Raw genomic sequence first — 12,383 nt, forward strand, 5'->3', positions numbered from 1 at the left:
TGTTGAGAGTGAAAAACGAGAAACGCCAGAATTTAGTTCCAGTGGAGGATTTCAACACACGTATCAAGTCCGCCAATCAGTGAGATTTAGCTGATTCCTGTCTGTGGGCAGTAGGCCCCCCCAGGTCAGCTGGGCCCACCACGGCGTTCTCCGCTGGTGGAGGACCGCCCACCGAACATAGAGATCCGCGCGGGGCAGGCTGGGACCTCTGTGTCATCAGTGCAGCCCTGGAAGGCACCGACCTCTGCCCTGCGGCGCCATGTCTGTTGCGTACCAGACCATATACTAAAAAAATGGTATAAGGATGTGGACTTGCAAAATGACAAGGCCTAGGGCCTGGGGAATCGCTGGGGCTTCACTACTGCAGTGTTAGCAGGTAAGTAACAGGCCCACGGGAGACGCGTGCAGTGTGTGAACACAGCTGCGGGTTCCCTGTTGATTATCATGGTGCAAGTCGCGGTTTGATTTTTAAAGTTTTAGGGTACTTCGATGAAGACTACAAGCAAGCCACTTACAAGGTAAATATTTCGAGGGCCAACACACACTAGGGCACCGGAGTGCACGAGTTACCTCACCCAGGGAAGCCGGGTGCATAGGTGTCTTTTGGTGCCGGGTTGCGTCGCTGTTTTCTGTGGAGACCAAAGAAGACTTGCTGCTTGCGTCGACTGAAGAAGTGTCCGGTGGAATCCAAGCCTGGATTCAAGATGGAAAAGACCTGAAAATTGAAGGGACAGTGTTCAAAGTCACTTGCCAGTGACCGGTGGCCAGGAAGATGGCTGACCACGGATGTCGGGTGATTTCAGGTCGTCAATGGGGTTTTGACTCTTCGCTCATGAGGTCCAGGAGAGTTTGATGATGACCAGCAGCTGGATTCAGAGTGTTCCATGACGTCTGCAGCTGATGGCATTGTCGGCAACTGGATTGGAGCCAACAAGCTTTGGCAACTGCAAGTCTTGTGTAGACTAAAGAAAGTCGATGGTGCAGACCAGCAAGGTCTGAGGGACTCATCCAGCAAGGGTAAGTGAGGGCAGGCCTGGAGCAATCAGAGGAGCCCTGTGAGTTGATGAGAAAGTCTTCGGGGAACCCATTAGCCAACAGGCAAGTGATCGCGAAGACACCTCCTCAGGAAATGCTTCACAGGAGCCCACGGTCACTCGGGATGGGGTAGGCTGCTGATTTTTGGGGCAACACCTGCTGGAGGCTTGGGCCACAAATGGTCCAATGCACAATTTCATAGAATGTTGTTTAGGGTTTGCACTCGACAATAGTGCACCGTCCCTGGGTATTGCTGTTCCTCATCACTCGTGGGGTCCACTCACCACAGCTCTGCTGGGGACTCACAATGGCCATCGAAAAGTCAGGAAATCCACTTCCGGGGCAGCAGGGACTTCGAACTCCGGCGGGAGCGGGAAAGTTTGCAACCGTTGATTAAGGTTTTTGGTGCCTGCCAAGCAGGGGAGTCACTCCTTGACTCCAAGGGAGATTCTTCTGTCTTCCAAAGGTAGTGGAACGTCGAAGGGCCAGGATTCTTCTTTGTAGAGCGTTGTCCAGGGTTATCTGTTTTGCAATGGCAAAGCTTGCTATCTTATAGTGAAGATAGGGGAGGGACTAGCTCTATGACCACTCCTCTAGGAGGGTCAGGGGAGGGGGTGGTTACACCCACTTCCCTTTATCCAGTTTCGCGCCAGAGCAGGGGCAGGTAGCCCCTGAACCGGTTTGAGCTGGGATATGCACAGAGGAGCCTACTGCTCCCCCCAGTGCAGGACTTCAAAGCATTCTAGGAGTGCACCCACCCAGCCCCAATACACTAAATCCTGTCTCGAAGGTGGTGACACCTCCCTGTGACAGGATGCCTTTTGTTGGGCTTCTTCCACTGCGAGTTTCAGTCAGCAGCAGGAGGGCAGCCCAGTGTCTGTGCTGGTGGCATCCATTCTGTGATGCCAGGGCTCTATAGGATTTCTATCGTTTTACATGTCGTCCCCTCTAGAAGGGTGAGATCATGCTCCCACATCATGGACTGATGTGATTCCAAGTTGTTTGACACCTAACACAACATGTTTTGATGAAGTCATTCCAAAGTTAGCATTTTAATGCACTTAAGAGTATATGGTTTAACCGCATCCACAAACAGCCATAGAGAATAGACTCTGGTAGCTGCAGAGGGGCCCTGCTCAGGCAGAGGCACCCCCTCACATTGTAAACCACGCACCCTGCCCTCAGGATTGATAGAGCCTGCCATAGGGGTGGCTGATAGGTTTATATGTGTGTGTATGGTGAGATATAGAAACCTATATCTCAGTGAGGAGTGCTAACTTTACCTCACACAGGCTGCAATAGCAGGCCTGTGGTGTCAGATTGAGAATGCTTCCCAGGGGTGGCATAAGACATGCTTCAGCCCCTGGTAGGCCTGTGAAGTGCCAATGCCCTCGGTACCTAAGGTACCATATACTAGGGGCTCATAAGGTACCACAGTATCCAATCACTAGTGCATCTAATATGCACACCAAGTCGTTTAGAGAGAACAGAGAGACTGGGGCCCTGATTAGCAGGGACCCAGCCTGACTATAGCCAGAAACCAGTGTATACATCAGGAAAAAAGTGGGGGCAACAGAAGTGCAGATCCTACTCTCCTACACCTTACTTCTGCACAAGTTTGTGACATGCATATTAGGAGAATGCAGAAGCACACCATATTAGCAGAAGTCAATTCTGGATTTGGGAGAGATTTAAACATACACCTGTAGGGCAAATAGTGAGAAAAGGCTAAAACCTAAGTGAGGCAGGATGGGAAAAGGCACAAAAGAAGGCAGCAAAAACAAGCTGCCAATGCCCAGCCTGGCTACTTACCTGGCACGGGCAGGCACAGCTCCGCCTGCCCAGTACCCTTCGCTACTCCCTCACGAGGCAGCCCACGATCCCCATTGTAGATTTTCGGTTTAAAAGGAGAATCTTTCTTTTTACCTTTTGATCTTTTTGGGCGGCCCCCTTGTTTCTTCTTGGATTTGCCTTCCCCCTTGACACCCAACAGTGGGTGGACGTCTGCGAAGGGCGGAAGGGAAAGAGTGAGCAAAACTGCAATATTGTACAGATAGTGCAAAAAAGCAAAAATAGCCCAAAATAGTGTAGTTCCACTCATTTGCCAAAGGATATAAAGCAGAAGCAATGGTAAAGATTATGTGAGAGGTAGTCTGACCCACATGTTGAATAGAATGATGTACATACTTAAGTACTGGAATCTATAAACAGCATTTTAAGTCGGTTTCATGAGAATTGTGCTTATACCTCAAAATTACTAGGGAAGGTTGTCAAGGAAGGTAGGAGGTTTTGAGTAAACTAGCCTACTGCTAGATTGACATGCAGTGCATCTTTGACAGTCTAGTAGTCAACTTACAAAACATCTAGCTTACATGTCTAAAGTCACTTTGTGGGCATTGAGCATAGTCAACATGACTTTTATAGCATAGTTACAGATTTAACACACCTGAGATGTAATTCGCAGATTTCAACAAAAAGGATAATGTTACTTTCTCAGTAAGCATCTGTTCTTGGCATGCAGAGCGGTAGACTCTCATGCTTTGCATACTCCTGCCATCTAGTGTTGGGTCCGGATGTTTGCAAGTTGTTTTTCTTCTAAGGCGTCTTTCCAGTCACGAGGTAAGGTGACTCCTCCTTTCGGTGATAGTACGAATGGTCATCAACTCCATTGTTTTAAAAAAAAAAAACAACATTTTTATTGGCATTTAAGATATGATCAACAATTAATCAGTGTTTTGGTTGCACAATCAAAAACTTCGACAACATATGATTTAAGGATCCTCAGTCGTGGTACATCTGCAAAGTGTTACATAGACGCCTCACACCCCATCCGAGTGAAACTGTTGTGTGTATCATACTATCTGCCTGTGCGGCCGTCTGTCCCCTGTCAATCACTATCTTCTGACTCCCTCTCTGGTGGGGGAGGCTCACAAATGTCACCACGAAATCGATTCCACTTGCCCCATATCCGTGTCCATTTTTGGGGACAGCCCCTGTGGATGTATACCGACTTCTCTGTAACCATTGTGAGGTCCATATCCCGGCACCAATGCTGGTGTGTTGGAGAGAACCCAGAGCCCCAGTGTTGTGCTATACTGCGTTTTGCTAGTGTCGTTCCCAGTGTTACCTAGTCCTGGTCTGTGTGGTTCAGATCCGTGGGTTCCCAGATGTTTAGCAGACATCGTTTTGGTTCCAGCGGGATCTCTACTTTAGTGACTTTTGTCATAGTCTGCAGGACGACCCCCCAGAAGTGAGTGATCACTGGGCAGTCCCATATGGTATGCCAGAAGGTGCCTTTGGCCCCGTATTGTCAGAGGCAGAGAGGAGTATCCGTTCCACCCAGTTTGTGTAGTAAGGTTCTCATGTAATAGATTCGGTGCAGGAGTTTTAGCTGTACAAATTTTAATGTAGAGGGTATTGCGACTTCCCTCGGGGAAGCCAAGGTTGCCCGCCAGTCATCCTCATCTAGGTCTCCCAGGTCTGCCTCCCATCTCTCTTTAAGAATCGTCTTGGGATCCCCCTGATTGTTAATTATCTTTCTATAAGTTGGGGAAATGGCTTTTTTGGGAAGGTGTTCTGCAAGGAGCCTGTCCTCCAGTGGGGAGGCCTCTGGCAATTGCGTGGAGGTCGGGATTACTGCCATCAGTGCATGTCGGATCTGCACGTATCTGTAGGTTTCAGTCTGTGCCAATTTATAGGTGGCTTGCAGTTGAGCAAATGGGATGACCGCACCTTTTTCCCACAGGTCCCCCACCCTGGAAATACCTATCAGGTCCCATTGGTGGAATCCCTTGGTGTTTCTAAGTCTTCCTAGTTTCCGGGTGTCCCACAGTGGTGTCGCCTGTGTGATGGTCCCTTCCCATCCCAGAGCTCGCTGCGCCGTATGCCAGATCTGTATTGTGTGTGCTGTTGGGCCCGTGTATTTCGATTTTGTAGCCCTGTTGTAGAGGGCCCCCATTATCCCCTCCGATTCTAGGAGATGCCGGTCCATACGGAATGCAGGATTGTCATGCGAAGCATGGAGCCATTGATTAATGACAGCAAGTTGGGATGCCCAGTAATACGTTTGGATATGTGGGAGGGCAATTCCTCCCTCGTACCAGTCCTTCACTAGTTTTGTCATGGCGATACGGACGGACCCACCATCCCATAGGAGTCTGGTTACTTCCGCGTTGATCAACACGAAAAAGGAGGGGGGTGGGATCAGGAAGGGGGTGTTTTGTAACACATATAAAAATCTGGGTAGCGCCATAATTTTGAAGAAGGCTGCTCTTCCCAGTAGGGTAAGTGGTAGTGAGCGCCAGTGTTTCACATCGCAGCGAAATCGGGCCAAGGGCTTCATAAGGTTTTCTTCTGTGAATTGTGTCGCATGGGTGGTGATATATATGCCACGGTACGTGAATCCCCGTTCCGCAATCTGAATATCACAGTTGCGTGGCAGTCTGGGCGGTGGGCCATGAAGGATATAAAGAAGTGATTTCGACCAATTAATAGTGTAGCCCAAAGTTCTGCCGAAGGCCGCGCAGATGTCCAACAGACAGTTAATGGATCGCGATGGGGATGCCATATAGAGCAGCAAATCATCTGCATATAGTGATATGCGATCTTCCCAGCCCACAGTCCAATTAAGCCCTCTAATTACCGGGTCTTGGCGTATCCAAGCCGCCAAAGGCTCCAAGACTATTGCAAACAGGAGTGGGGCAGCGGGCAATCCCGGCCTCGTTCCTTTGCCTAGGGGGGAAGTCCCTGGAAGTCCGGCCATTTGCTACCACTTGTGCCATGGGTTTAGCATATAAGAGATGTACCCAGTCGCAGAATTTGGGCCTAAAACCCATATGCTGCAGAACGGCAAAAAGGAACGGCCATTCGACCATATCAAATGCCATGTGTGCGTCGAGCGAAAGTATGACAGCATCCTCTACAATGAATGGCGTTTGAGACATGACCCCCTGTAGCCTCCGGAGGTTCAGGGCCATATTACGGTGGGCATGAACCCTGACTGATCCGGATGGATCAGTGTAGGGTGGTGTGGCTGTAGTCGCCTTGCCAACGCCTTGGCTAATATTTTTGCCTCTGCGTTAATTAGGGATATTGGTCTGTAGGATGTGGATTCTTGCGGCGGTTTACCTGGTTTATGTATTGCGACTATGGTCGCCAGACGCTGGTCTCTGGGGAGTTCGCCAGTTTCCAGACTTGCCTTATACATATTAAGCAGGTGATGCGTAAGCTGAGTCGCCATCCTTTTATAGAGTTCCGCCAGGATGCCATTGGGTCCCAGGGCCTTCCCTGGTTGGAGCGCACCAATTGCTAAGGAGAGCTCATCCGCAGTCAGTTCAGCATCAAGCTCCAGAGCGGTGTCATGTGGCAGTGTGGGCATGCGAATTTCTTTGAGGAAGGCTAGGTTATCCTCAATGGTGTTGGTAGCTGTGGGCATGTATACAGCTTCATAATGTGAGGCTAGCTCGTCTACTATGCGTTGTGGATCTGAGGTCAGTTCTCCATTTTCTAACCAGAGTTGGGCTATCCATCTACTGGCCCGATCCTTTTTATCCAACCAGGCGTGAAGCTTGCCCGCTTTATCACCCATTTCATAAATAGTGTGCTGTGTAGTTGTGAGCTTGGCCCTTGCTTTCTCTTTTTTTTTTTTAAATAATTATTTTTATTGAAAAAGGCATGTATACAATCGAAGCACCACAATGGTCAAAGGGTCTGTGGAGCACATTAACACAGAAGCAATATCTCACGGCACAATACATTACAAATGTCATCAAAAATCATAAATTATACCATTACAGTAGCACCCTCCTCCCCTGCTCCCAGGTGGTTCACATATATCCCCACGAAAAGTGTTCCATGACCCCCATATTTGTGACCATTTCGTCGGGCACCCCCTAGAGACATAGATAGGCACCTCCGTCACCATACACCAGTCCATGTCCTTGGACCAGTCGCCAATTTTGGGTGGGTTTGGGGCCCTCCATAGACGTGCAATATTGCACTTGGCCACCATGAAGCCCAGAGCCACCCAAATTCTCTCCTTAGCGCTAAGATTTGTGGGGTCCCAGATGTTCAACAAAATCAATTTGATGTTATATGGTATCTGTTGTCCCAACGCCTCCTCCATCATATGTACCATCCGCTTCCAATATTTCTGTATTGTAGCACATTCCCACAGTGTGTGTATAAAGGTGCCCTCTTGCCCACAATGCCGGACACAATTAGCATCTTGGGCGTAGCCCATATGGACCAGAGAGGACCCAGACAAATATGTTCTGTGAAGGATTTTAAGTTGGACCAATCCGAGCCTAGAAGAAATGGCGACCTCCAGCGGAGACGCCACTGCAGCCCGCCACTCCTCGTCATCCAGCCCAGCCACATCGTGGTCCCATTTACATCTGAGGCGGATCAAGGGATCCGGCATGTTGTTAATGAGTTTTCTATATATGAGGGATATAGCCTTCTCTGGCAAGTCGCCATCCAAAATCCTGTCCTCCAGCGGAGAGGACTCAGGGGGGTCAGGCCCTTTTGGGAGAACTGAGAGCAAAGCGTGTCTGATTTGGAGATACCTAAACTGTTCGGAATTGGCCATTTCATATTCTTGCTGCAATTGGGAGAATGGTATAACCTAGTCCGATTTCCATAGATCCCCAATTCTGGAGATGCCAATCGTTTCCCATTTGTCGAATCCCTGGGACCGGGACAATCGACCCAACCGGTCACAGTGCCAGAGCGGTGTGGCCCTGGTGAGTTTACCCTCCCAACCCAGACTCCTGGTAGCGTCTTTCCACACGTGCACAGCATGTTTAGTAGGACCGGACAGGACGGATATCGGAGATTTACTATACACCGCCCCCTCGAAGCCGCCACCTGGGAGGAGCCAACGGTCTATCCGGAAGGCCGGGTCATCATGTCTCCTATGCCGGCATTGGTTGATGGCAACTGTGAGAAGTTGGCCTGGCATATGCTGGTCACTAGTTATAGTGGCCACCTTGCACCAGACCAATTCGACTCTTGGTAGATAGGTTTAAAGACAACCTTTTAAAGAAAGCTATCCTAGTGGTAGCTGTGGAGAGCAGCCTTCAGGCTAAGTCTCTGAGGAATGTAAAGCAGCTTGTTTTACCTTATAATCTCTTGAATTACCAAATGAAAAGACACCACACAGGTATATATATCAAATATATATGTATTTATTTCTAAATATACTCTACTAATCTCTTTATGAGATTAGAGCCAGGTAAACAATCAAAAGATCAACAGTTCTCAATAAATTAAGCACAAATATGGCTGCAGCCCTAGAGGCGTACCAGACCATATACTAAAAAAATGGTGTAACAAACTCGACTTGCAAAATGAAGAGGCCTAGGGCCTTGGGAATCGCTGGGGCTTCACTTCTGCAGTGTTAGCGGGTAAGTAATCAGCCCACGTAAGACGCGTGCAGTGTCTAAACACACACACGGGTTTTCTATACGTTTCAATGGCAAATGTCGCGGTTTTTAAATTACAGTTTTAGGGCACTTCGCAAAAGTCAACAAGCAAGCAACTTACAGGGTAAGTATTTCGAGGGCCAACACACACTTGGGCACCGGAGTGCACGAGTTACCTCACCCAGGGAAGCCGGGTGCATAGGTGTCCTTTGGTGTCGGGTCGCGATGCTGTTTTCAATGGAGGACACTGAAGACTTGCTGTTGGTGACGACTGGAGAGCTGTCCGTTCGAGTCCGAAGATGGATTGGAGTTGCAGAAGACCTAGAAATTGAGGGGACAGAGTTCAGAGTCACTTGCCAGTGACCGGTGGCCAGCAAGATGGATGACCACAGCTGTCGCGTCTCTTCAGGTCGATGATGGAGTTTTGTCTCTTCGCTCACGAGGTCCAGGAGAGTTTGACGATGACCAGCAGCTGGATTCAGAGGTTCCCACAACGTCTGCAGCTGATGACGGTGTTGGCACCCGGATTGGAGCCAACAAGCCTTGGCAACTGCAAGTCTCGTGTGGAGTGAAGATTGGCAATGGTGCAGACCAGCAAGGTCTGTTGGACTTACCCAGCAAAGGTAAGTGAGGGCAGGCCCAGAGCAACTAGGCGAGCCCTTGAAGTCAATGTGGAAGTCTTCAGGTGAGTTACTAGCCAACGGGCAAGCAACCGCAAAGACGCCTTTGCAGGAAAAGTTTAACAACAGCCCACGGTCACTCGGGATGGGGTAGGCGGCTAATTTTTGGTACTAGACCTGCTAGGGACTTGGACAACAAATGGTCCAAAGCACAACTTCGTTGGACGTAGATTAGGGCTTGCACTTGAAATCAGTGCACGGTTCCCTGGTATTGCTGTTCCTCGTCACTCGTGGGGTCCAGACACCACAGCTTCGCTGGGGACTCAAAATGGCCGTCGAGAGGTCAGGAAATTCACTTCAGGGGATGCAGGTACTTCGGGCTCCGGCGGGAGCGGTAAAGTTTGCAACTGTTGTTGAAGAGTTTTGGTGCCTGCCAAGCAGGGGAGTCACTCCTTGACTCCAAGGGAGATTCTTCAGTCTTCCAGAGATAGTGGAACGTCGAAGGGCCAGGATTCCTATATGTAAAGCATCGTCCAGGTGTAATCTAAGTTGCATTGGCAATCTTTGGTGTCTTATAGTGAAAAGATGGGAGGGACTAGCTCTATGACCACTCCTCTAGGAGGGTCAGGGCAGTGGGTGGTTACACCCACTTCCCTTTGTCCAGTTTTGCGCCAGAGCAGGGGCAGGTAGCCCCTGAACCGGTTTGAGCTGGCATATGCACAGAGGAGCCTACTGCTCCCCCAGTGCAGGACTTCAAAGCACTCTAAGAGTGCACCCACCCAGCTCCAATACACTAAATCCTGTCTGGGAGGTGGTGACACCTCCCTGTGACAGGAAACCCTTTGTTGGGCTCCCTCCACTGCGAGTTTCGGTCAGCAGCAGGAGGGCAGCCCGGTGTCTGTGCTGGTGGCATCCATTTTGTGATGCCAGGGCTCTAGATGATTCCTACCGTGTAGTACAGTGGGTTCATGTCGTCCCCTCTAGAAGGGTGGGATCCTACTCCCACACCAGTTACTGGTGTGGGGGTAGGATTCCAAGTTGTTTGACACCAAACACGACATGTTTTGATGCAGTCATTCCAAAGTTAGCATTTACCGCGAGGTTATAATGCACTTAACAGTATATGGTTTAACCGTATCCACAAACAGCAGCAGAGAATAGACTCTGCCAGCTGCAGAGGGGTCCTGCTCAGGCAGAAGCATCCCCTCACATAGTAAACCAAACACCCTGCCCTTGGGATTGATAGGGCCTACCATAGGGGTGACTGATAGGTTTATATGTGTGTGTATGGTGAGATATAGGAACCTATACCTCAGTGAGGAGTGCTAACACTACCTCACACAGGCTGCAGTAGCAGGCCTGTGGTGTCAGATTGTGAATGCTTCCCAGGGGTGGCGTAATACATGCTGCAGCCCCTGGTAGGCCTGTGAAGTACCAATGCCCTAGGTACCTAAGGTACCATATACTAGGGGCTCATAAGGTACCACAGTATCCAATCACTAGTGCATCTGATATGCACACCAATCATTTAAGGGAGTAAGCAGATAGGCTGGGGTCCTGGATAGCAGGATCCCAGCCAGACTAGTCAAAAACCATTCAAACACCAGGAAAAAAGTGGGGGCAACCATATAGTCAGATTCCACCTTTCTACAGCAACGAGCTGTGACGCCCAGTAGTACCGTTTCATATCAGGAAGTCCAATTCCACCGTCAAACCACCCCAGCGTGAGTTTCTGCGTTGCAATGCGGGGGGGGGCTTACACTCCCAAAGCAATTCCCGCAACAAAGACTCTATTTCCTTGAAATACGACGCTGCTACCGGAATTGGCGTATTCTGTAATTCATATAAAAGTCGGGGAAGGGCATGATTTTCAATAGTGCTGCATGCCCCAGGAGGGTTAGGGGAAGCGACTTCCAGTGCTGGACATCAGATTTAAGGCGCGTTAGAGGAGGCCGGAGGTTTATCTCACTAAATCGAGACAAGTCTTTGGATACCCAGATTCCCAGATATTTAAACCCCGCCACAGCCTCCATCAAATGACAATCCCACAGAAGTCGGGGCTTCTGTCCATGGAGGACATAGAGCACAGATTTGGACTAGTTGATCCTGTAGCCAGCAAATCTACCAAAGATGTGAAATATGTCCGTCGCCACGTTAAGCGATTTCGCCGGGGAGACAAGCTAAAGCAGGATGTCATCCGCATACAAGGATTTGCGATCCTCCCAGCCGTGAGTCAATCGCAGGCCCCTGATAGTCGGGTCCCAACGGATCCACGCCGCCAGGGGCTCCAAGGCCAAAGCGAAGAGGAGCGGCGATAGGGGACATCCCTGCCTGGTGCCCCTTCCCAAGGGAAAAACAGGGGACTTACGATTATTGACGACCACCTGCGCCAACGGTTGGCAATCCAAAAGACGCACCCAATTGATAAATTCCGAGCCAAAGCCTAATTTACGGAGCACCGCGAACATGTAGGGCCATTCTATGGTATCAAAGGCCGATGCAGCATCAAGGGATACCACCACGGCATTCTCTCTTATAGTATCCGCTCTGCAAAGTACTCCATGTAGTCGGCGGAGATTAAGAGATGTGTTTCTTGCCAGCATAAACCCGGACTGATCCGGGTGGATCAGGGTGGGAAGAACCTGCAACAGACGAGTGGCGAGGACTTTCGCAAGGATTTTAGCCTCGCAATTTAGCAACAAAATAGGTCTATACGAAGAACACTGATCTGCAGGTTTGCCCCGTTTGTGGATGACGATGACGGTGGCCAGTCCATGGTCTTCAGGAACGATTCCAATCTCTTTACTCTCCCGGAACATATCAGTAAGATAAGGGGCATTGGTATTCACCGTCAGTTTAAATAATTCTATGGGGATCCCATTGGGACCCGATGCTTTCCCTCCCCGCAAGTCATGGATGGCCTTCTTCACTTCGGTCACAGTTCGGTTACGCTCCAGATCGGAGCTGTCCTCCGCAGTAAGGGTCGGCATGTCTATATCGCGGAGTAGAGATAAAGCATCCTCCTCGGAATAGATCGTGCTGAAAGTATATAGGGAGCTGTAGTGCTGCCCAAACGCGTCCGCAATATCTTGTGGTGCAGTAACTCGAGAATGCTGGTCGGTGCCAATCTCCACCACCACTCGCATCGCCCCCTCTCTACGATCCAACCATGCCAGCAGTTTGCCTGCCTTATCGCTTGCATCATAGATCCTGCTGAGTCGTCCTGTATTGTGCCCTAGCCGCGTCAGTGGCCAGGTCAGAAAATTCTTTCATCTTAGTTCGGAGCCTGTGACGCGATTCTTCC

At 49.8% G+C, this 12,383-nt stretch overlaps 1 protein-coding gene across 1 annotated transcript in view; it reads right to left on the bottom strand.

Moving 5' to 3' along the window:
• Positions 1 to 2,703: 2,703 nt before the first annotated feature.
• The window catches only part of LOC146871717 (retinoblastoma-binding protein 5-like), a 102,694-nt gene continuing 93,014 nt past the window's right edge, over positions 2,704 to 12,383 (bottom strand). The window contains exons 7-8 of the mRNA XM_085647922.1: positions 2,848 to 3,039; positions 2,704 to 2,738 (exon numbers count right to left, since the gene is read on the bottom strand). Coding sequence (XP_085504048.1) covers positions 2,704 to 2,738; positions 2,848 to 3,039 — 227 coding nt within the window. The remainder of the gene's footprint in view (positions 2,739 to 2,847; positions 3,040 to 12,383) is intronic.

Source organism: Triturus cristatus, chromosome 1_1 (assembly GCF_964204655.1).
Source record: "Triturus cristatus chromosome 1_1, aTriCri1.1, whole genome shotgun sequence".
Classification (NCBI taxonomy): Eukaryota; Metazoa; Chordata; class Amphibia; order Caudata; family Salamandridae; genus Triturus; species Triturus cristatus.